Source organism: Phymastichus coffea, unplaced genomic scaffold, assembly GCF_024137745.1.
Source record: "Phymastichus coffea isolate CEN01 unplaced genomic scaffold, Cenicafe_Pcof_1.1 PCOF00015, whole genome shotgun sequence".
In the NCBI taxonomy this organism is placed as follows: Eukaryota; Metazoa; Arthropoda; class Insecta; order Hymenoptera; family Eulophidae; genus Phymastichus; species Phymastichus coffea.
In genome coordinates, this window is record NW_026706826.1 from 4,367,989 (window position 1) to 4,391,555 (window position 23,567).

The following is a 23,567-nucleotide window of genomic DNA, read 5'->3' on the forward strand; positions in this document are numbered from 1 at the left end:
CTCTTATTACCTCGTCTAAGAGAGGAGGCGCAGAACTGGCAGTTCTTGCATTGTTCTCGCCTTCCTCTTTTACCAAATTCAAGAGAGGAGGCGCAGAACTGGTAATTTCTGCCTTGTTCTCGTTTTCCCTTTTTGCCCCAACTCTATTCCCTTCTTCCTCGGTGCTTTTACTCCTTGCGCGAAGCACTTTCTCTACCTCAATGGCCCGCTAGATCCATCTCAGGTAGGAGTCGCCGAGCGGTCTACGGCTCCTACACTGAGGTTTCCCTGCTTTACCTGGTTGTAAGTAGGGCAATCTCTGTACACGTAGCCGATTATCCCACAAACCTGACAGTAAAGCGTCAGCTCCGAAGTTCGCGTCGGGCAGTTGTTGGCATAATGCCCTGGTTGTCGGCATTTGTAGCAAACTATCCACGGATGAGCCTGAGCTACTGGGCAGTGAGATTTCCTATGACCTAACGCGTTGCAATTAAAACAGGCTCCCGTAAATGGCCTATTTGAATTGTTACCTCCTTGATTGCGCTGCTGCGGAACCAAGCTAGAGGCTACACGTGCGGCCGGGGCCCACGAAGCCTGCGCGCTCTGAGGAGCAAGCGCGGCTCCATTCGCACGCTGGTTTGTCGCCTGTGGCTGTTGTTTATTAGCTGTAGCCACGGCAATTTTACCTTTTTGCTTTTTGACCTTCTTTCCTAGCTTGTTGTTCTGCTGCTGCGCTTTCTTTTTAGAAGGTTCAACCGTTAGGACCTCATCAATCGCGTCGTTTAAACTGTCTATAGTTTCGACCGATTTCTGTTTACCGATAGACTTTTTCGTGTCTGCATACGCCGATTCGGGAATTAACGTCGCGTCGGCCGTTGGCGACTTTTGCCATCTTTTCTAACCGGTCATACGATCTTCGAGCGCTAAACCTGTCTCTTTAAAACTATTTAGATCAGAGAAGGTCTTGGTTTTAAGATATCGCTTATATCTTGGGTGTAGACCCTCTATGATCATCGCTAACTGGCGTTTTACCGATACCGGTGGGTCAAAACGACGTAAAATCGTCTGGAAAGCTGCGACGTAATCCGATATCTTCTCGTTTTCACCCTGTGTCCGTTGACGTAACTCGCCGTAAAGTTGATCTCTATTTAATCTCCAGCAGAATTCACTAGAAAAACTTCTTTTAAAATCTTTCAGCGTCTTCCACATACCGCGATTAACCTCATATCACGAGCGCGCTTTATCGCGAAACGTAGTGCCTATCGCGATTAGCAACACTTCGTTAGGAATCCCATAATAGCGCTGACAATCGTTTAAGCCCGATAGAAAACTGAAGGCGTTCATACCGTCTTTACCCGAAAAGCGGAGAGACCATACGTTGAGTGCGCTTACCCCGTCCGCAGGTATACCATTGATATACGAGGTGTGTTCAAAAAGTAACGAGAATTTTTCAATTTCGCGGGTTTGGAGAGTCCGCTTGTATAAAATTTTTTTTTATTATGTTGGTACACATGCCCCTGAAGTACGATAAAATTTTCAGCAATATTCATTGCTTACTTTTTAAGTGGCAGCCGCTAACGTTAGACGTGTTTTTCGAGCTCGGCGATTTTCGTTTGTGAAAAAAAATGGATCAAAGAATTTGTATTAAATTTTGCGTAAAAAATGAAATAAAGTGTAGTAAAGTTTGTCAAATGTTAACAAAGGCATATAGTGAGTCTGCTATGAGTAAAGCAAGGATTTATGAGTGGTATAAGCGTTTCCAAGATGGCCACGAAAACGTTGAAGATGACGAACGACCCGGACGCCCAAGCACATCAACAACCGATGAAAACGTGAAAAAAGTGAAAGAAATGGTTATGAACGATCGCCGAATCACAATCAGAGAAGTCGCTGATGATGTTGGCATATCAGTTGGCTCATGCCATCAAATTTTTTCGAATGTTTTGGGTATGAAACGTGTGGCAGCAAAATTCGTTCCAAAATTGTTGAATTTCGAACAAAAACAGCGGCGAATGGAAGTTGCTCAGGAGTCGCTAAATGAAGTCAATAACGATGCAGAACTACTAAAACGTGTTATAACAGGTGACGAAACATGGGTTTACGGATATGATGTCGAAACTAAGGCTCAATCGTCCCAGTGGAGGCATTCTGGATCGCCAAGACCGAAAAAGGCTCGACAAGTGCGGTCGAATGTGAAGGTTATGCTCACTGTGTTCTTCGATTTTAATGGCATAGTGCATTATGAATTCTTGCCACAAGGTCAAACAATCAATAAGCAGTACTACCTACAAGTTCAACGTCGTTTGCGTGAAGCAATCCGAAAAAAACGCCCGGATTTGTGGCAAAACAATTCATGGCTTTTGCACCACGATAATGCGCCTGCTCACACTTCATTGCTTGTTCGTAAATTTTTGGCCAAAAACGAAACTGTAACGATGCCTCAGCCTCCATATTCGCCAGATATGGCTCCATGTGACTTTTTTCTATTTCCAAAAATAAAGAGAACATTAAAAGGCCGTCGTTTTACAAGCATAGATGACATTAAAAGCGAATCGCTGAAAGAGCTAAAAGCTATTACAAAGATCGAGTTTCAAAAGTGTTTCGAGGATTGGAAAAAGCGTTGGCATAAGTGTATTGTATCCGAAGGGGACTACTTTGAAGGCGACAACATTAATGTAGATGAATAAATAAATATTTTTTTCATAAAACGAAAATTCTCGTTAGTTTTTGAACACACCTCGTACTTTATTCGCGGAGGGCCGCTGTCTCTGCTTGGCTTCTCTACCTTTTTTCTAAGCGATCTTTCTGTCCGCGTATCACAACTATCAGTATCCGACGGGAACGTGCTCGTATCGCTAACCCCGAAAGTGTCTATCTTTTTAGCTTGTCTACTCTTAGACCGCTTCGCGCTGGCTACGCTATCTTTGCCTAACGAGGCTGGCACCCGGGTTTCATTTGCCGTAGTTTTCTGTACTCCGCGCTCCCAGTGTTCTACCCAAGAACTTACTATAGGCGCGTGGTACTTCATACTCACCGATCTATCTGAATCAGCGTAGATGGACGCACTACCTGCTAAATTATTTCGCGCATTCGCGTGAGCAGGTGGCTCAGTCGCAACCACTAGCATGTTTAGCGCCACGCGATCGCTGAGCGGCTTAGCCTTAGGCGGTAAGGGACCCTGCTGCTCGGCCTGAGTCTCTCCACTGTGCACTACCTCACTCTCTACCCTAAGAACTGCATTCGCGCTATCCGTGATACTCTGTCTCACTTCGCGTTTATAAATCCAGCGTGGTACTGCCGCAAAGGCCCCCCAGATTTAGCATAGTGCACTGGTGCTGCTTTCGCCCTGGATTCGGCGTTCCTGCTCGCGCGCGCGTAAGTTCACGCCATCCGACGGCAACCGAGCTGTCGACGGTGGCTGGACTGCCGAAGGTAGCACATCTCTGTTGACAGCCGCATCTGTGCCTCTGCCCGGCGACTGGGTTTACCTGCGCGGAGGGGCGACGCTTGATACCTGCGTTGCCTGCTCTTGTTCGCGCGGCAATTCAGCCGCCAAGGCCGCAGCAGCTGTTACGGACTCATCACCGAAATTTGTGCGTCGCGCACTGTCCGCTGCCGCATCACGCGATTTGTCATGCAGCAACTCCGGGATCCGACCAAGCGCAAAGTCGCTCGGATGTACCGGTGCTTGCAAATCTAGTCGCTTTTTTCTTAATAAAAAGCACAAGTATCGGTCTCGCAACTCTTCTAAGTCCCCGCGCAGAATAAGTTCGTGATAGCTCATTAGCTCAAGCAGTACGGCCAGTTCTGTTAAGTCAATTTCGCGTTTAAGACTTTTCGCGTGCCCGTCGCGTAATATTCTACGCATTATGATCCTATCTCTACAAGCTAGTGACATTTTCTGTGGCCAACCAAAATTCGAAATATCGAGGCAGCGTGTGTTTATCGCGTGTTATGCAGTTCGACTTATTTTCGAATTTATTTTCGAATTCTCTTGCAGGCTTTCAGCCGGCGCGCGATCGCCTTGCATAAGCCTCACAATGAAAAGTCGCCATATGCCCAATTCCACTGTTTAAGTTTGGGTCCGATGTCAAAACAACCATATGACGCAATCGCGGCCACTCGACTCCCCCACTAAGAAAAGGTCACTGGTAATCCAAGACAAAACACTCTTAGAAAAGTAAACACGGTGCTAGAGGTTCTTTTCTTTGTGCGCGCGTTTTGCCATTAGTATACGATGGGAAATTCCCGATTAACCATTTATTAATTTACCATACCCGATCATGTTATCTCAATTGCTAGGCACACAAGGGATGCCATGTAACGAAAGCTCGTTCGTTAACCATTATTTAAAGGTGGGCAAGTGAGGCGCACTCGCTCATAGCAATTGAGGCGGGAAGAGGAAAGAGGCAAAGAAATGAAAATGGTTAATAAATTATACACACAAACAAATTCGCATTTTAACATATCTAATTAAATCAAACACAAATAAAAATAATACTTAAACTTCGCAATACCGCACATTAACAAATCGCATAAGAATAAACCGCAAAACACACACTTTAATCGAATAACCACAACGATGTTCTTAACACCTATTACAAAAGAGGGCAAATTAACTAACTTATCGCGCTTACAAAATCGCCCGGCAGATGACCACCTTGACGATAAACCGACTTAGGCTATTTAGCTAAAAGAGAAAGTCGCCCGGCGAGGGATCGCCTGGACGATTTCTCTTTGCGTGATTTATTACCTGATCGTCATTAGGGCAGGTAGCCGGCGTGTCCACGCCTTGCCACCCATCTAATATTTGAATCTACGTACAGTGCCGTCGATGAAGAGAGAGAGAGAAAGAGAGAGAGAGAAATTTGCGAACTTGACCTTTGATGCTGGAGCGGGAGTCCTGGCTGCGCCCTGCGCACGTTGTTGCAGGTCGTCGCTGGGCAACTCCTGCCGGCTTCCTAGGTAGCGTCCCGAGTAGTTGCAGGACCAAGTCGTCTTCTCCTCTCGGTTTCTTCTCTGCCCTTTGTTCTCGGCTGAACTTCTGACTTTTTCACCGCTGGCCGTCCACCGTCTTGCTCCGGTCGACTCGGAAAACCTTCTGAGTCTGCCCTCGACTTACTACCGTCTGTGTCGCTCGTTTTTCCTCGCGATCTACAGCTTCTTCGTCGATCTTTTCTCTTCCCACTTGATCTACTTATTAGGCGGCCCGCGACCAATGCGCTAATTGGTTCGAAACGCGCGCCTGCCTAATCTTGCGTAGGGCACGCACGCCCCCGACTATTTCTCTCTCTCTCGTCAGCGTAACAGCTTCGGGTCTGCTCTGTCCCGCTCGGCAATCTCCGTCAGCTAAAACAGAGACCATTCTTAAATGCGCCTAACTCTGGTCACCGTGCCTTGCCGAGAGAGAGGGGAACTTGGGAAAATTCCGACGAGACCAAGTGCAACGCTTGCTCTCGTCTCACCCCCTTCCAGGCGAAAGTTCGCACCTGCGAACGGCCTAATCTCCACCCTCTCAATCTCTTTCTCTCGACTAGCAACTGGCAACCAACGTTAAACGCTCATACCTAAATAAACAACTTAAACATAGCTTAATTAAACTTAAGTCTAGGTTGGTAACAACCAAAATACAGAGACCATGCATTAGACGCATTCTTAAATGCGTCTAACGCTGGTCACCGTGCCTTGCCGAGAGAGAGGAGAACTTGGGAAAATTTCGACGAGAACAAGTACAACGCTTGCTCTCGTCACAGCTAAAAGTAAAACATTACACTTATGCAATTTTTCTTAGTTAGATTATATTGAATATCATCATTTTACATGCTAAAAAATAAGTTATGTTATATTTATCTAATCAGAATAATTTATAATAAAGTTTTAATGTACAAATTGTTAATTTTCCAATGGGTGTTTTGCTACTGGGTTAGTCACCCTTATTAAATGTTTTCTCAAGTATAAGAGAGTCGTGGTAGCTCAATAGATAGAACGCAGCACTCCCATATGAGAAAGCTGATTGGTTTCTCGGTGGTTACTAGTGGTTTTTATTTAAAATATATATGTCACAATAGTGCCACGGCTTTGATGGCTTTTAATCCATAATTATAGTATAGTTACGGTAATCAGGAGGTTTAGAAATTTTCTGATTGTCTATACGAGAGTTTGCGTCAGTTAACATAACCATAGCAATAGGGGAAAAGCGTCTTATATTACAATTATATTATAATTATGTATTATATATCTTAAAGTTCTGAAAAGAGAAAATAGAACAATTATAATTATTTCACCAACAAAATCACCGTTATAGAATTACTTGATAACTTTATTAATTTATACTATTTGGATTTCCAGTTAAGGCCAGACTTTCCACGACCTGTCCAAGACATAGATATTCATATAAATAGTAAAGATGATATAGTATGGCAAGAACGTATCAAACAAGTCATGGAATTAACAAGTCGATCTGAAGATGAAGCAATCATGGCTTTACATGACAGTGACGGTGATTTAAATAGGGCAGTAAATGATTTACTTGAAGGAGTAAGTCCTGAATGGGAGGTTAAAAAGAAAAAAGCTCGACAATCTGCAGGTTCAAAGTCAATCACAGAGCAAGTTGGAGAGATGGAAAGTAATATTTATCATTGGAATAATAAATGCCTCATTTATAATGACGGATCATCGCACAATCGTGGACGAGCTAATCATAATAATAGAGGATGTAAGTTCAAATATTTTATGTGTCATCAATTTACTATTATTAATCATTGATATTTTAATAATATACTAAACACACACGAATCCATGAAAAACTATTTTTATTAAACTAAATTCTTTCTGTTTATTTTAAACTATTGTTCTAAATAATTCTAAAATTAAAGATTCTGGTCGGACGAGTCAGATATACTGTCCTGAAATATGTAAAAAACGAAGAGTATTGATATTCTATATTAAAATACACTTAACGTGTTACGATTACATTAGGCTTATATTTATTTAACTTTATTTATTTTTTATATAGTATCAATTTATTGTAACAGGCTACCGCTTAGTCGCAAATCCTGGGTAATTGTAGTTACGAATACGACCAAACGGTGCTCTGTTAGCTGTACGCTTCGAGCACACTCACTCACCTCGCTCCGGTGTACGCATGCGCCAAGTTCTCTCAGTGATCCAACTTAGATGCGCGAGCTCTCCGCAAGGGGCGCTGATGCGCTTGCTTGCCAGCGCTCCGTCGGCCGCTGCAGACGACTAGGTCGACGAACAGCTCCTTCTATGCTTTCGCAATCCGTGCTGGATTACCGGCGCGTTCGAATCAAATGTAAACAATAACACCGACACCGGACAAAGGGTATACGAAATAATAAGAACGGCTCTTATTGATCTCTAACAAGTTTATTTAACCAAAACTAAACCTGTACAAGGGACGATTTGCCGAGAGGCTGAACGCACGCTATTTCGACATAATAATTTGAATGGGGAGAGAGAGAGTAGATTTCGCGGACGTCGCGGACTATTCGCACGCAATCTGCCTAAAACTCACCGCGCACGCTGCGCGGGATCGCACGCTAAACGTAATTCGAACATACCGCTGAATCGATGAGGATACGGTGGCTAACCGTATCCGATTATACTAAAAGTACGTGCTGCCTCCTCAACTGCCTCTTCAACCGCCTCTCGTTGCCAAAGTTACGCAGCCGTGGATGTTGTCGAGGTTGAGCTCGCTGCTGCCGGCGCCGCACACGTTGAGCAGTGTGCGCACTCGACACTCCACTCACTAATTATCCACTCGATCTCCTTCCTTATCACTCGGAAGAAAACACGCTGTCGCTTCAAACGTTAAACGCTGCGATGTCGCCGGACTGAAGGACACAGTCATACTAGCTCGCTACCTCTCCCCTCCCGGTCATTGCCCCTAACGCGCCCTCTCTCTCCCTCTAACCCAAGCCGATCACGGCTATTACACTTAGCCACGCTCCACAGTCTACGCGAGTCCTAACGATTTTCGGCAATCGTTGCATTATTTATCTATTGATCTGCCTTTGGCCAACATTTAATCAATCCACGTGACTTACAATGTTTCCAACAATCATGTTTTTGACAATGTACATGCTAACATAGACTTGGAATCATTTTTTCATTTTATACAATATGTTTATCTATTATTTTGTCAAAAGTAAAATGTTGATATATTGAATGTATCGATGAGAAGGAATTTAAATAAGGCTAGGGAATATTTTATTACAAAATATAATTAAAATCACCATCAACTTCAAATTGGTCTAGTTATTACATTTATAATTTAATAATTCAATATTGACCATCATTTCTTTACTCTTTGCTTGAAAATAAAGATTTAAACTACACTACTTACGAAAATTAAAGAAGTAAGAAATTTTCTTAGTGATGTTTAGCAAGCTGTTTTTAAGTGAAAAATGATTGTATTACTCATTTAAGGAAAGGATTTCGTAATTCTAAGATTCTAATTTGTATGAATTTCGATTAAAAATTTTTAGGGGTTTCAGTTCTTAAATTTTAAGAAATAAGGCGAAAAAAATATTTGCAATTTATTTTTGATGTTTTTTTATTGCTCAGCAGGTTTATGAATACTTTTTTTAACTAAACCACTGGATGGACTGGATAGTTTATTTATTTAGTTTCTATTTCCTTTTTTAAAAACTTCGATATCACCATTTTTCATTGAAATGTCGGACATCTATTAAAATAAAAATCTTTTTCTGTTAAATCACCGATATCAGAATAAATAATGATCTTACAGAGAATCTAAGGTCAGTTTCGAAAACTTGAATAAATTTCTAATGAGATACTTTTAAGTTAAAAAAACTCTTTTTCTACTCTCAGTGTTGAATTGAAGAAAGTAATATAAAGTAACTTTTTTCCTTGATTTGAAAAATCCACTGCATCTTATAATAGAATATCGCGGCATGGCCGACGTTCTACCGTCGGGCTTTCGCCGAGGTCTGTGCATCGTACTTAGCTGTAAGTGTGTGCGTATAGAGCACATAGAGATGAGAGAGAGAGAGAGAGTGAGCAGGGTAGAAGATAGAAGAGAGATGGAAAGTAGAATAGCGAGATAGACGATAGGAAAGAAAGATCGGGAGTTACGCGCACCCTCGCGCCGATTTTCAGTCATTATCTGCAAGGTTGTGTACGCGCGCTTTTTCTTTCTACGTTTCCTTGAGTTTCCCGCGCTGTCGCCGACGAGAATAGTTTTTGGAGATGCGTCCGTTGTGTGCAGTAAGTTGTGTTACTGACTGGATCGCGCCACTGATTTTGGATTGATACTCGGCACCGGTGCGTGTGTGTGAGTATACTGGCGAGGCGACGTGGATACACGCGTGAGCGGCTATTATCGCTAGCGAAAGACGGATGGTAGGAGTGTAGCGACGAGAAGCAGCAACAACAGCAACTCAAACGCCAACGACAACGACAGAAATAACAACAGTAACAACACCAGCGACATCGGCGTTCCCAGCTTCATCGATAACATCGACGGTAGCAACAATGGAATTGGGAATCACCGGACGAGGTCGGTGCCGCGTTTCTTTCTCTTTTTTTCGCATAGTTTGGGTATCAGCTTATTGCAGGTAGCGTGGCAGACTTGAAAGTTACGCCGTCGGTGGCGATCGTTGACTTGTTTGTATGCACGCTATTATTTTTGTTATGTTAGCTCTAAGGGTAAGTGATAAGTGAATGGGGGGGGGGGGGGAGTGATAATCCTTGCCATCGATTTACCTTCGCGAGCACGAGATTGTTGTTGTCATGCAGATAGATGCCACGTGGATGGATCTTTCGAGATTATAATGATCTGAAGCATACTGTTCGGCTTCTTTAAAACTTTTTTACAATAAAAAAAAACGTGTTCTTAAGTGGTCTAGTTCTTGACCCAATTTAAATTCTTTTGAATCGGAATGAAGTGGGAAGAGCTTAAGAAGAAAGTAGGATTAGCAGAATTGTTCAAATTTATATATGTTATAGGAAACAGTGCAAAGTGAATGGTAAAATATCGAAACTTTGATACGATCAATGTCTCGACGATGTACAGCAGTACTCGCTGCTAAAGAAATGTCAGCAAAGTATTTAGCTTGTATTTATGAAAATATTATTGTTATTGGCTCTAATAATACATATTATAAAGAAATTTATTAGGACTTGATTATTTATGTTATTTATTTTAATGTTTATTTTTATATAAAAACATTTATTTTATTTGTCTGTAATTCATTTAATTAGAAAAAATTGTTGAGAACATAAGTTTGATGTATTCTGATAAATTTTATTGTAATTTTGCTGTTATGATAATGTATAATACTGATAAAATATACTTGATTAAACTTAAGTAATATTATTTCGTTTTAATGTACTCATATTCATAAAAATATTATTTATAAAAGTTCAATTAAAAATAATCCAATAGTGATACGAGGGGGGGGGGGGGGGTCAATAAGTCCTTACAAAAAGAAGGAAAAAAAAGTTTTGCGTATGTAATTTTTTTTTATTTTTCAACATAATTTCCTTAAAGATCGATACATTTTATTAAACGGCCTTCCAGTTTTTTTAAGCTATCAGCAAAATATGATTTCTGAAAATCCTCAAAATAGGTATTTGTTTCGGAGATGACTTCTTCATTCGACGTGAATCGTCATCGTCAGGCAAGCCATTTTTTGAGGTTAGGAAATAAGAAAAAGTCACTGGGAGCCAAATCAGGCGAATATGGTGGATGGTCAATTAATTCGAACTTTAAATCGTTAAGTTTTGCCATCGAAACTGCATACGTGTGAACTCGAGCATTGTCTTGAAGAAAGAGGCATTTTTTTTGTTCAAGTGAGGACGTTTTTCTCTGATTTTTTCTTTCAGCTAACCTAATAATGACGCATAATATTATCCACTGATCGACTGACCCTTTTCCAAGTAGACGATGGAGATGATTCCATACGCATCCCTGAAAACCGTGGCCATAATCTTGACAGCTGACTTTACGGTCTTTGCCTTTTTTGGGGCTGGTTCTCCTGCGGTAATCCATTGTTTAGACTATTCTTTGGTTTCAGGAGTGTAGTGGTGTACCCATGTTTCATCTACAGTTAAAAGTATGCGTGCGAAAAGAGCCTCAGAGGTGACCACGCGGATTCGTTTGTTTTCAACAGTGAGCGAACGCGGCACCCATCTTGCTGATATTTTTTTCATCCCTAATTTTTCATACAAAATTGAAATGATTGTACCCTTTGATACCCCTGTGGCCTTAACTAATTCTCACAATTTTAATTTTCTATCACTCAACACCATATCGTGGATTTTGTTGACCATTTCGGGCATACCTACTTCTACAGGGCTTCCTGAATGAGGTTCATCTTTTGTTATTGTATGATCGCTTTTAAATTCAGTTGCCCAGTTATAAACAGTCTTAAACACAGAGGCAGACTTGCCATGAACGGCGTTCAACTCAACTGTGATTTCTTTTGGTGTAAGACCTTTCAAATGAAAATGTTTTATCACCGCTCGAAACTCTATGTTTTCCATTTTTAAAATAAACCAATTATTGTTCAACCAACGCTCACAAAAAAGCAACTTAATGAATTGAGCTGAAACTTTGTACGATATCTAGTTAGTAGTATTGCTTGCCAAAAACATCATAATTTAAGCCTGACGAGCGCCATCTCTTGGATTATGTAAAGACTTATTGTCCCCCCCCTCGTACATGGTAAAAACTGAAAAAAAAAAAAAATTTTTTTTCTGAAGTAGAATTTTAATAATAAATACATATTTTGCTTTCACTAAAGAAATATTTTTAATCTTTAAATTTTATCTGTCAGACGAAATTAGTCGAGTAATGCCGGAAGTGAAAGTTTTTAAGTTTGTCCGAACCGATGGATAACGTACACATGAAACAGCAAGCAGTAACTGATATTTATTTAAAAAAATGAATTATTCTCGTATTTCGTTAGCTTGTGTCACAATATTATTATTGAATATTATAACATAAATTATATTTCTATATGTAAGCTGCATAAATAAAATTGTTAGGTAATCTTCGCAGTTCAGATGTCGATTTTTTTAAAATCGAAAATTTAAAAAATTTGTCCAAATTTGAAAATTTTCAGTTTTTACAGTCTTGAGGTTTCAAATAATACACACAGATACACATACACACACACACGCACGCGCGCGCACACACACATACACATGCTCACGCAGACACACACACACAACATTCCAGAATTATTTACTTTTTAAAATGGGAATTCAGCCTACAAAACGTGAAAGTGAAAAATATTTTCATTTTTCCGACGAAGTGAGATTGCAATACAAAAATACATTTAATTTTTTGAATTTGTTACACCGTGAAAAGGACTTCAATATCAAAGTTGAGTGGGATTTTTTTGCCACTGCGCCCGAAAAAAGAGCTTACGATGGTATTGATGGTAGCGTTAACAAAATGCATACCTTTCTAGTTTACGGGACAAAACTATTGTTTCGACACAAAAACTGTTTGAATGGACGCAAATTAACCAAGCGTTATAAACCAAGAATGCTTCCTTGAATGATGCTGGGCTTTGTTGAACGCAGTTTAACGGTATCGTTATTTATTTTAACCTTGCATATTTAAATATGATTTTTTAAGTATATAAAGATTTTTGGTAAGATTTTATTAGAATTTCACGGTAAGTCTTTTTGCCAGACTTTATCAAAAGTTTGAGCTATGTAAATAAATAATGCATTAAAATATTCGTTTTCTTTGAAAGTATTTTTAATTTAAGTAGTGACTGTTTATTTCTTCTATTGTAGCGTGATTGTGTCGAAATTCGAATTAATGATGGAGTATTATATTCTATTAGCCCTTAGCCGACACACTTCTGGCGTCAATCATAGCCGACACACTGGGGCGTTTTTGACCCCAGCCACATAATCGTCTATTATAAGTGAACTAAGATGTTTTTCACCGTAAAATAATTCACAGTTGTACATTAACTACCCCTTTACAAGACTATATAAGTGCGATACAAAAAATTTCCAATTTAATTTGTTAAAAAAAATATAGATTACAAAAAACTCAGAAAAATGACCATTTTTACTTAAAAATTCATAACTTATTCAGTTTTGCGAATTGGACGCTCAAATTTCAGCAAGATTCTCTCGAAACATGTTGCTTCATATATAAAAATATTGTGATATTGCCCGCTGAAAAAAAGGTATTTATTTTCAAGAATGAATATCAGAATTTCAGTCATTTTTCAAAAGTGCATTTTTTCATTACAAACCTCATTTCATACTGAAAATTCACAAAAATAAATCGAGGGATAAAGAAAAATAGTTAAGGTAATTGAAAAAAATACTTTATTAGAACTCAGGCGATGAAAATATTATTAATTACATGCCCGAACACGTTTTGCAAAACATCAAACGGTGAACTTCGCAAATGGGGCGCTGACAACTTACGCAACCCTCATTCGTTTTTCTGTCGATTTTTCGCGATCAGTCTGCACATCTCAGTCTTTTCGGGAATTTGACTCGTTCATATTCTCCTTCTTTGTGAACGTCTAAGCCCAGAATCCCGGCAATACCGACTTTCAAATCACGGCGTAAAGTAACCGTGTCGTTGTACTTTTTCATCAAATACGGTTTGATCAGGTATGATGAAAGTTTCTCAAGGCAACTTATAGCAGTACACTTGTCATTGGAATTATCAGCTTTGAGTTTGCACTTCAATAGAATACGCGAATTCACCGCAGCCTGGTCAAGCATGCCGAAAAAAATTCTCATTGGCCAGCGGTTCGTTCTTCTCGACACCGTATATGAATGACAAAGCTGGTCAAAAGTGTCTGTTCCTCCTTTTGTTTCGTTATAGTGATGAATAATTTTAGGCTTACTATCTATAACTTCTGTTGTGTGCAAATATGAAGAAAGTAGCAATACGATTTCATTTTTTTTTGGCGTAAAGCTGACCAGGGTAAGATTATCTGTGTGGTAGAACTTAGACTCTGGCGGTGACTTGGAAGCAACTCTCATTTCAGCTGGAATCTCTCTCTTATTCTTTCTCATCGTTCCAGTAATCGTCATGTGGTATGGTGCAGGCAGCATACGCTGAACTAAAGGTACCGACATGAACCAATTGTCACAAGTTACTGTTCGATGGGAGCCATGAATAGGAGTAGTAACGACACGGAAAAAGTATTCGTGGATCTTTTCTTCTCGCACGACAGCAGATCCCTTGCCTAAATAGGGTACTCCGTAAATCTGAAATAAATTATATTGATTCTAAAAAATTGCTTTATTGCTTTCTCAAAACGACGGCGAAATATGTTGTATAAAAGTATATTTACCAAATATGAGGTCTCTGCATCGTTTAGCGTAACTATTTTCAATCCATATTTATCTGGCTTATCCTTCATGTACATACGAAACACACATCTGCCTCGAAAACTCAACAACTGCTCGTCAACAGTGCATTTATTGCTCGGCGCATAATACTGTTGACAATTGGTCATGAATATATTCCATATTTTACGAACTGCAGATAATCTATCATTCTCATCTCGCAACTTCTTGTCGTCAAACCGCAAACAAGATCCCAGAAATGTAAATCTCAGCCTTGGAAAAACGCATCTGTAGAGCGTTATGCCGTTTTTTTTATCCCAAAGTCTGTCATTATATACATCGGCAGATTTCCAAAGCCCTTGATAGTACAAGATGCCAATGTATGCTCGAATCTCATCACGATCAGTCAAGTAATGATAGCTTTCTGCTTTGTCTGCGACAACCAACTCCAAACAGATTTCTTCGATCTTTTTATTCGTGTGCTCCACAATGATATCAATCATTTCATTGTTGAAAAGAATATCCCAAAACTTTTCAATAGAATCAAGATTTTTTGCTTCACCATTAGGTCCAGGTACATGATCAGGTAAAACATCGCTTACTCGATCTGCAAAAACAAATTGAATTTTCAAACTGCGCCCCATTTTCCCTCTCTCTCACTCTGGCTTTCTCTCATCCCACTTATATTCCGTTTCTTTTTCTTTTTACTTATGTCCCTATAGTGTCCCCCTTCCCCCTCTACTCTCACAATGTCGCTTTCTCTTTTATTACCTGCCGCTCGCTCGCTCTTCGTTTCAGGCGCTTGTATACCCCCGCTACCTGCACCGCCCTTCTTTCTAATCTTCCGTACTATGCGTATTATATATCTATAGTACTAACCAGAACGACGCTCAAGAGCTCTTGTCTTCCATTTGAAGCCATCTTTGCCTTTTAAAGTGGAGCTCGGCCGTCCTCGAGCCCTTGACTCCAAAAGACGCTTGTCCAAAGTGGCGTTTTCCATGTCCACATCCGATTCCGAGGACGCATCCGTAGCGTTGGAATATTCCGATGTATGCTCAGAAACTTCACTTTCACTCCCTTCGTCCCCTTGAGCCTCTTCGTTCTCGGAAGGAACTTCTTGCGTCTCATCGAGCAGCTCTTGTCGAATCGTGCGACGTCGAAGATTATAGGCCATCTTAAAATATTCAAAATACTATTCGTTTATGAAGAAAAAAAATCACACTTTCAAAACATAGTTTACTCACCTTGTTTGACAATTTGCAGCACAAAACAACGCGAAACAAAAATTAAAAGAAAAAATCAATTTCAGCCGTAACCGACACTCTGGGGTCGTTGATGACCCCGCTCCAATTCACTCAGGTGTCACAGACAGACTAACGCACTTGACTTACTGGAAACTATACTAAGTGAAAGAGCTACTCTCCAACTATAACTAGATGGCACTATGGGCCAGGATTCGAACATTAAATGGGGGAAATTTGAAAAGCATAAGGCCCGGTCGCGAACGACCCCAGTGTGTCGGCCAAGGGTTTGTATTGAGTTTTGTTTTTAAGTTTTCATAATTAAGTTTTTTACAGATTTTTTAAAGCATTGACAGTAGGCTGTAGTTATTGTTCTATATGACGTAACAAGCTCGAATGTTATAAGTAGTATAGCAATGTATGTTCCAGCACACTTCCGGGGGGGGGTGTATTGTTAACAATAATTGTTAATGTTAACAATTATTATTACCTGCGGAGGGTATTGTTAATACTAATTGTTAATGTTAACAATTATTATTAACAATATTCGTGGGGGTCCCTGGTTTAACCCTTTGATTCCCTGGCCTAACGCTTCAATGTTAATTATTATTAATGTTAATAATTGTTTATAATTTTTTGAGGAAGGTTTTTAGGGCTCCTAGTCACTAGGGCTCCTAGTCCCTAGGGACCCGATACCTAGTGCTTTCAGTCTAATTAAATTTAAATATATTTTTTTTAAAAGTTATAAATATATATTATTGACAATTTACTTGCTTTATTGAAAATGAAACGAGTAAAAAATAGCGATGATTTTTGAAAAAAATAAAGAGACAGACCGGAGAATCGAACCGGAGTCCTCTGGGTTGGCAGGCCAGCGCTCTACCACTAGAGCCAATGCCACATGTACCTTAGAAGATACATATTGTGTATATTAGCTACACACGCATACATTTGGTTTTGGGCCTGAGCGTGCAGAGGAGGGGGAGCACATGCTGTCTATAGTTCTAACTTGAGGATGCGTGCTCTCTCTCTCCCTCTCTCTTGCTCTGACTCAGCGTGGACCATAGCGCGGAGGAGTAGAGGAGCGCATATGCAGCTATGCTTACTACCTACCCTCTTATCTTAAGTAAACTATGTCTATCACAAATGTAGATCACAGCTGGTTTGAGGATGATCAAGCTTCTCCAATACTTTCTGGAAGTGAGAAAAAGAAAGCAGCTATGTTTTGCTACCAACCCTCTTTATCTTATACTCCATATTGTAGAAAAATATTATCTGTTATTATTATAAGCGTTCGGTAGGATTTTCGACGGTCAGTCTCAAGGCAAACATCGAGTTAGTCATAGCACATTATGAAATTGGTTTTTCTATTTATTTGTGTAAAAAATTTGTGTTAGTGAAAATGAAAAGTATCGTTAATGTTTGTCAGCTTCTAGAAATCGTAAGTAATCATTTTAAAAATTATAATTAATTATATATATATATATATATATATATATATATAATTTTAATAATTTTTAATTATAATTTACAGAATACTAATGCTATCCCGCGTGAGCTGCTGTATTGGCTGCTCATTGTTATTTTAAACGCAGTAAGGTCTTCTTTTATACTATTGGTAGTACAAATAGAAAATCGCCGTTTTTTCTAATAATTTGAGGTTTTATTGTAAAAAACTCGTTACAATCTCATTCTTCAAAATAATTTCCATCCTTAGTCACAACTTTTTCCCATCTTTCTGGCAGCTTCTGAATTCCTCTTCGAAAAAACTGTTCGTCTTTTGACGCGATCCACGAATCGATCCAATTTTTGGTTTCTTCGTAAGAACGAAAGTGCTCTTCGGCCAGGTCATGCGTCATTAATCGGAACAAGTAGAAATCAGAAGGGGCGATGTCAGGAGAGTACGGCGGGTGCGATAGGATGTTCCATTTCAAAGTTTCCAGGTATGTTTTCACGACCTTGGAAACATGTGGTGGAGCGTTGTCATGCAAAAATATGACCTTGTCGTGCCTTTCCGCGTACTTTGGGCGTTTTTCATTTAACGCTCGACTCAAACGAATCAATTGCGTCTGATAGAGGGCTCCTGTGATGGTTTCGCGTGGTTGCAGGAGTTCATAGTAAATTACGCCAAGCTGGCCCCACCAAATACACAGCATCAGCTTCGAGCCATGAATGTTTGGTTTCGCTGTCGAAGTTGATGCATGACCGGGAAGACCCCACGATTTTCTCCGCTTTAGGTTGTCATAGTGTATCCACTTTTCATCGCCGGTCACAATGCGATGCAAAAAACCCTTCCTTTTTAGCCGTTGGAGGAGTTGTTCGCACGTGACAAGACGTCGTTCGATGTCCCTCGGCTTCAGCTCGTACGGCACCCAACATCCCACTTCCTGGATCATTCCTAAGCATTTCAAGCGATGGGAAACGGCTTGCTAAGTTACGCCTAATAAATCCGCAAGTTCCTGTTGCGTTCTGGAAGAATCTTCATCCAGCAAAGCCTCCAATTTCGCATCCTCGAACTTTTTTACGGATCCGGGACGATCCTTGTCATCTACGTCATACTCGCCATTTCTAAACTTTTGGAACCATTCCCGACACGTTCTTTCACTAATACAGCTGTTACCATAAGTTTCTACAATCATTCGACGCGCCTCAGCTGCATTTTTTCCCGAATGAAATGCAAAAAGCAACACTTCCCGCAAATGTCTCCTGTTCGGCTCGAATTTTGCCATTTTTGCGCACGAACAAAACTAAGCACAGTAAAAATAGACAAGCGAGGTGATGAAGAGTTGTTGACAAATGCCTCAGCTGGCTATGTAACGTTCCTGTTAACAATTTTTTACCGACGTGCAATGCTGACGCCACCTATTTTTCACCACAGATTTTTCATTTTTCAATGGATCAAAGAATCAATGACTGAAAGACTGGTCACGCAACAATTGGTCTATCAAATTGAGAAGACCGTAGAAGAGCGAGTGAGGGCGCAGCTATGTCGCCAGAAGCGCGCAGAAATAATGAGAAAAAAACAAGAATTCTCACGATTAGAGCGCAAGAGAAAAGCTGAGCTGGCCAAGACGGTGCAGGATGAATTAGCGGACAAAATAAAAAAAAGATTAGTTGCAGCAAAATCATGGTCATCAGCGTCGCCCTCATCTACATCATCTTCAGGATCGGAGACGTTGTCATCGTCGTCTATGTCAGCATTGTCTACGTCTGCGTCATCTACGTCTGCGTCTGCAACATCATCGATGTCTTCGCTTGACATTTTACAACATGATGAGGCAATTGATTTGTCTATTAAGGTAAGAAAACACTTATATTTATTATAAAATTTATATATTTTATGCGTTTATTTTAAACAAAATTAATTAATATATTTAATATTTTACAGACAACTGTGCCGAAGAAGCCGCAAATCAAGAGTAGCGAGGCTATTCGGCGTAGAATAATCATGATTCCGGCTGAACCGACAACGAGAAAGCCGACTCGCCCCCTCAAGGTAGTAGGAACGCATAAGAAGAAAGAGGACAAAATAAAATAAAATAATATTGTTTTTTGTAATTATTAATATAAATTTTTAATAAAAAAAATTAAAATAAATAAAAATGCTTTATTTTTTTTTTAATTAGAGAGAGGGAGAGAAAGAAGTGTGAGAGTGAGAGAACTAGTGGTAGAGAGATAGAGAGAGAGAGAGAGTTACATATGCTGTTATGATTAGGTATGATATATTTAAAATTAAATTATTATTATATTTAAAATTAAATGCTTTTATTCATAAAATTTAACGTGATGTACTGTATGTTACACATTTAATTTATTTAGCTTATATTTAATTGTATTAATTCCAATATACGAGGTGTGTTCAAAAAGTAACGAGAATTTTTCAATTTCGCGGGTTTGGAGAGTCCGCTTGTATAAAATTTTTTTTTATTATGTTGGTACACATGCCCCTGAAGTACGATAAAATTTTCAACAATATTCATTGCTTACTTTTTAAGTGGCAGCCGCTAACGTTAGACGTGTTTTTCGAGCTCGGTGATTTTCGTTTGTGAAAAAAAATGGATCAAAGAATTTGTATTAAATTTTGCGTAAAAAATGAAATAAAGTGTAGTAAAGTTTGTCAAATGTTAACAAAGGCATATAGTGAGTCTGCTATGAGTAAAGCAAGGATTTATGAGTGGTATAAGCGTTTCCAAGATGGCCACGAAAACGTTGAAGATGACGAACGACCCGGACGCCCAAGCACATCAACAACCGATGAATACGTGAAAAAAGTGAAAGAAATGGTTATGAACGATCGCCGAATCACTATCAGAGAAGTCGCTGATGATGTTCGCATATCCGTTGGCTCATGCCATCAAATTTTTTCGAATGTTTTGGGTATGAAACGTGTGGCAGCAAAATTCGTTCCAAAATTGTTGAATTTCGAACAAAAACAGCGGCGAATGGAAGTTGCTCAGGAGTCGCTAAATGAAGTCAATAACGATGCAGAACTACTAAAACGTGTTATAACAGGTGACGAAACATGGGTTTACGGATATGATGTCGAAACTAAGGCTCAATCGTCCCAGTGGAGGCATTCTGGATCGCCAAGACCAAAAAAGGCTCGACAAGTGCGGTCGAATGTGAAGGTTATGCTCACTGTGTTCTTCGATTTTAATGGCATAGTGCATTATGAATTCTTGCCACAAGGTCAAACAATCAATAAGCAGTACTACCTACAAGTTCAACGTCGTTTGCGTGAAGCAATCCGAAAAAAACGCCCGGATTTGTGGCAAAACAATTCATGGCTTTTGCACCACGATAATGAGCCTGCTCACACTTCATTGCTTGTTCGTGAATTTTTGGCCAAAAACGAAACTGTAACGATGCCTCAGCCTCCATATTCGCCAGATATGGCTCCATGTGACTTTTTTCTATTTCCAAAAATAAAGAGAACATTAAAAGGCCGTCGTTTTACAAGCATAGATGACATTAAAAGCGAATCGCTGAAAGAGCTAAAAGCTATTACAAAGATCGAGTTTCAAAAGTGTTTCGAGGATTGGAAAAAGCGTTGGCATAAGTGTATTGTATCCGAAGGGGACTACTTTGAAGGCGACAACATTAATGTAGATGAATAAATAAATATTTTTTTCATAAAACGAAAATTCTCGTTATTTTTTGAACACACCTCGTATGTAGGGAGTCAACTATATTAAACTAATTTCTTCACATCACCGCTAATTGGATCTGCCAGTGGGTCCTCCGACAGAGTGCCTTCCCCAACCACCCATCCACCTACTCTACCCACCCACCCACACCCACCAACCTACCCTCATTAACCCACACCCACCAACCTACCCTCATTAACCCACACCCACCAACCTACCCTCATTAACCCACACCCACCTACAGAAGTTATTAAGGTAGGATGCTGTAGAAGTTGGTAGGATATTTAGTAAGCTATATGACGGTCTCTCTCATTCTCCTTCTATAGTAGGCAGCATAGTAAGCTTATGCTGGCTAAGTTTGGGCCGTTGGAGAGGGGGTAGCATTTCTAGCTTGCTAGGTGCGTACGCCGTTTAGTGTGGATGTTGTTCTTTCTCTCTCGCTCTCTCTCTCTCTCTCTCTCTCTCTCTATCATTATAGGTAGTTTGTATTAAATTCTAACAATATATATAGTGTATATATATATATAATTTTTTTTTTTTATTGAAAAGCATTGTGTACATTGATCATATAAGGTCTTGTTAATTTTATACTAATTTTTTAACATCACCACTAATTGGATTATATTGTACAATACGATCGTGTAATATTAAGCAGTTGGCTGCAGTATCTTCACGAAAATCGGTCCGAGTTTCAAATTCTAGGCGAACATCGACTGGAGCGCTTTTTAATGTTTCATTTTATTTGGAGCAGTCTATAACTATTAACGGTACTTTATTAATGAAATCCTTTTTATTGAGTAACGGCTCGTTTTCTTTACCATAGTAAGCGTTTTGAAAATTAGTATACATATCGTAAAGAACAGCAAACTGATTTTGATTGATATTTAAATTGAGATTTCCATACGGATAGCATTGTGAATTGAGGAGTAGCTTCACATTACTAATATTACAATGACTAAAATTACTAGAATTAACACTCGCTAAACTTTTACGTTTAGTTTGAAAAGCTAAAATAACAAAGTGAGGCTTTTCCAATTGATTGGAAGTCTTAACACTCAAAACATGCTTTGATGTATGAGGTAATTTTGGATACTCATACATTTCCCAAATACGATAACTCATAGTAATTGCACGATCTCGTCCAATCTGATTGAGTAATTTGATTTTTTCTTTGTCTGCAACCATCACATATGGCATCAACCATTCAACCTTAGTTAAAGTAATTTTTGATTTTTCTGAAGCATCAGGATTCCTTACTGGAATACTTAAAATAGGATTCAAATCATCTTTTGATCTTGTGAGAATAAGTTCATGCTTGACATTAACTACAATTTTCCGATAATCTTTAGCAAAACCCAGCAACATACTGAGAGGGATAGTCACATCAAAAAAACCTAGAGCGTTACATATTGAAATTTCATTGTTATCACCATTCCATCCGGCATTTTCAGCGATAGAGCTTTGACATGGATTGAGTGAAAGTCAATTTTTCATGAGGCTCGTTAAGCCTACATTTTTCACTTTATCAATTTCAATAGCATTTATTTCATATCGTATTTCCTCGAATAAATGACAGAGGGCGTTGTTGACTAAAAAAGTGTTCTCCACTGGCGTAGTACCGTCCGGCTTGGTCAACCGACCGCAAATATGATTCATACTGCGTGATGGAAGCAGAGATAAATCTTGATGTTGAATTGCTATATGGATTTCATCACTATTATTGAAATATGATAATGAATAAGGCTGATGCGTATGAACTTCATAATGAGCTATAGACTCATCGAAAGCGACAGCTGAATGAATGTCTAGAATTCCCTCCATATTGTTGTTGTTGTTTTATACAGCACACTAATATGCACAATATTTTCTTTCAGTCTCAAGCTTTTTAGGAATTGACTGTTCTGAGGTGTGAGCGGTCTGATAGCTCGCTGTTGACTGGTTGTTGATTGACATTTTTGTCTCTTAATATAGCCTCGACCGGTCTTTATATTGTAAATGATACCCATTACTAAGATATGGTCTTTATATGTACTCGCACTGTGATGACTTCTCCTTGAAAGTTAACTAGGTTTCCGTCTTGATCAACTATACGAATTTGAAAATGATCAATGCTCCTCACAGCGACTGGAAGGTAAATGACTTGAGAGGGAACTTTTATAATCTTATATCCAGGTGGCACTGTTGGGAAAAATTCATGTATAGTATGTACTTTGCGATCGTTTATGTAAGAGCCTGTAGTAATATTACACTCTACACGTAAAGCGTTGACTTTGAGAATAGTGACGGGTAAGTCAGAACTATATGTTTCGTTTTCAACGAGCGTACGTCTAGTGAAGCCTAAAATTGATCCAATAGAATCTTCTGGTTCAAAATGTATTTTTTGACTGCACTGACTGACACTACGTAAAGTATTATTATTTGGTTTCAAGCTAAACGATATACCTTTAGATGCTAATGCTTCTTTGAGAAAGCTTTCAATATCTTCTATTTAGTAGCTACCAGTCGGTAAAGTGATAGCTTCTTGACCTTCAATGTAAAACTTATTATAACCAACGTCAATGTTTGGTATTGAATTAAATGTTAATAGCTGAACTAGACCAAGAACGTATTTTTTGTTTGGTATCAATTCGATCGGTGGAAAATAATATATTTCGAGTACGGATGATGTTTCCGAGAGACTCAATGTCAGTGTATTCTTCATGACAGATTCATGTCAAATGATAGTCATTCTTTGAATGAGTATTTTATATACTAGTCATCTTTTCTATAGTTTGTTTAAAAGAAATTTGAGACATAGATGGCTGCAATTATATGTATTAAAATCTTGATATCTAATATAATTATACATGATTCTATTAACTTTGAGATAAAG

At 39.2% G+C, this 23,567-nt stretch overlaps 1 protein-coding gene across 6 annotated transcripts in view; it reads left to right on the forward strand.

Annotated features, from left to right (window-relative positions):
* Positions 1-23,567, forward strand: part of LOC131675031 (protein lingerer) — a 796,131-nt gene that overhangs the window by 103,921 nt on the left and 668,643 nt on the right. For all 6 annotated transcript variants that reach the window (XM_058953839.1, XM_058953842.1, XM_058953845.1 and 3 more), the window contains one exon: positions 6,328-6,694. In XM_058953839.1, coding sequence (XP_058809822.1) covers positions 6,328-6,694 — 367 coding nt within the window. The remainder of the gene's footprint in view (positions 1-6,327; positions 6,695-23,567) is intronic.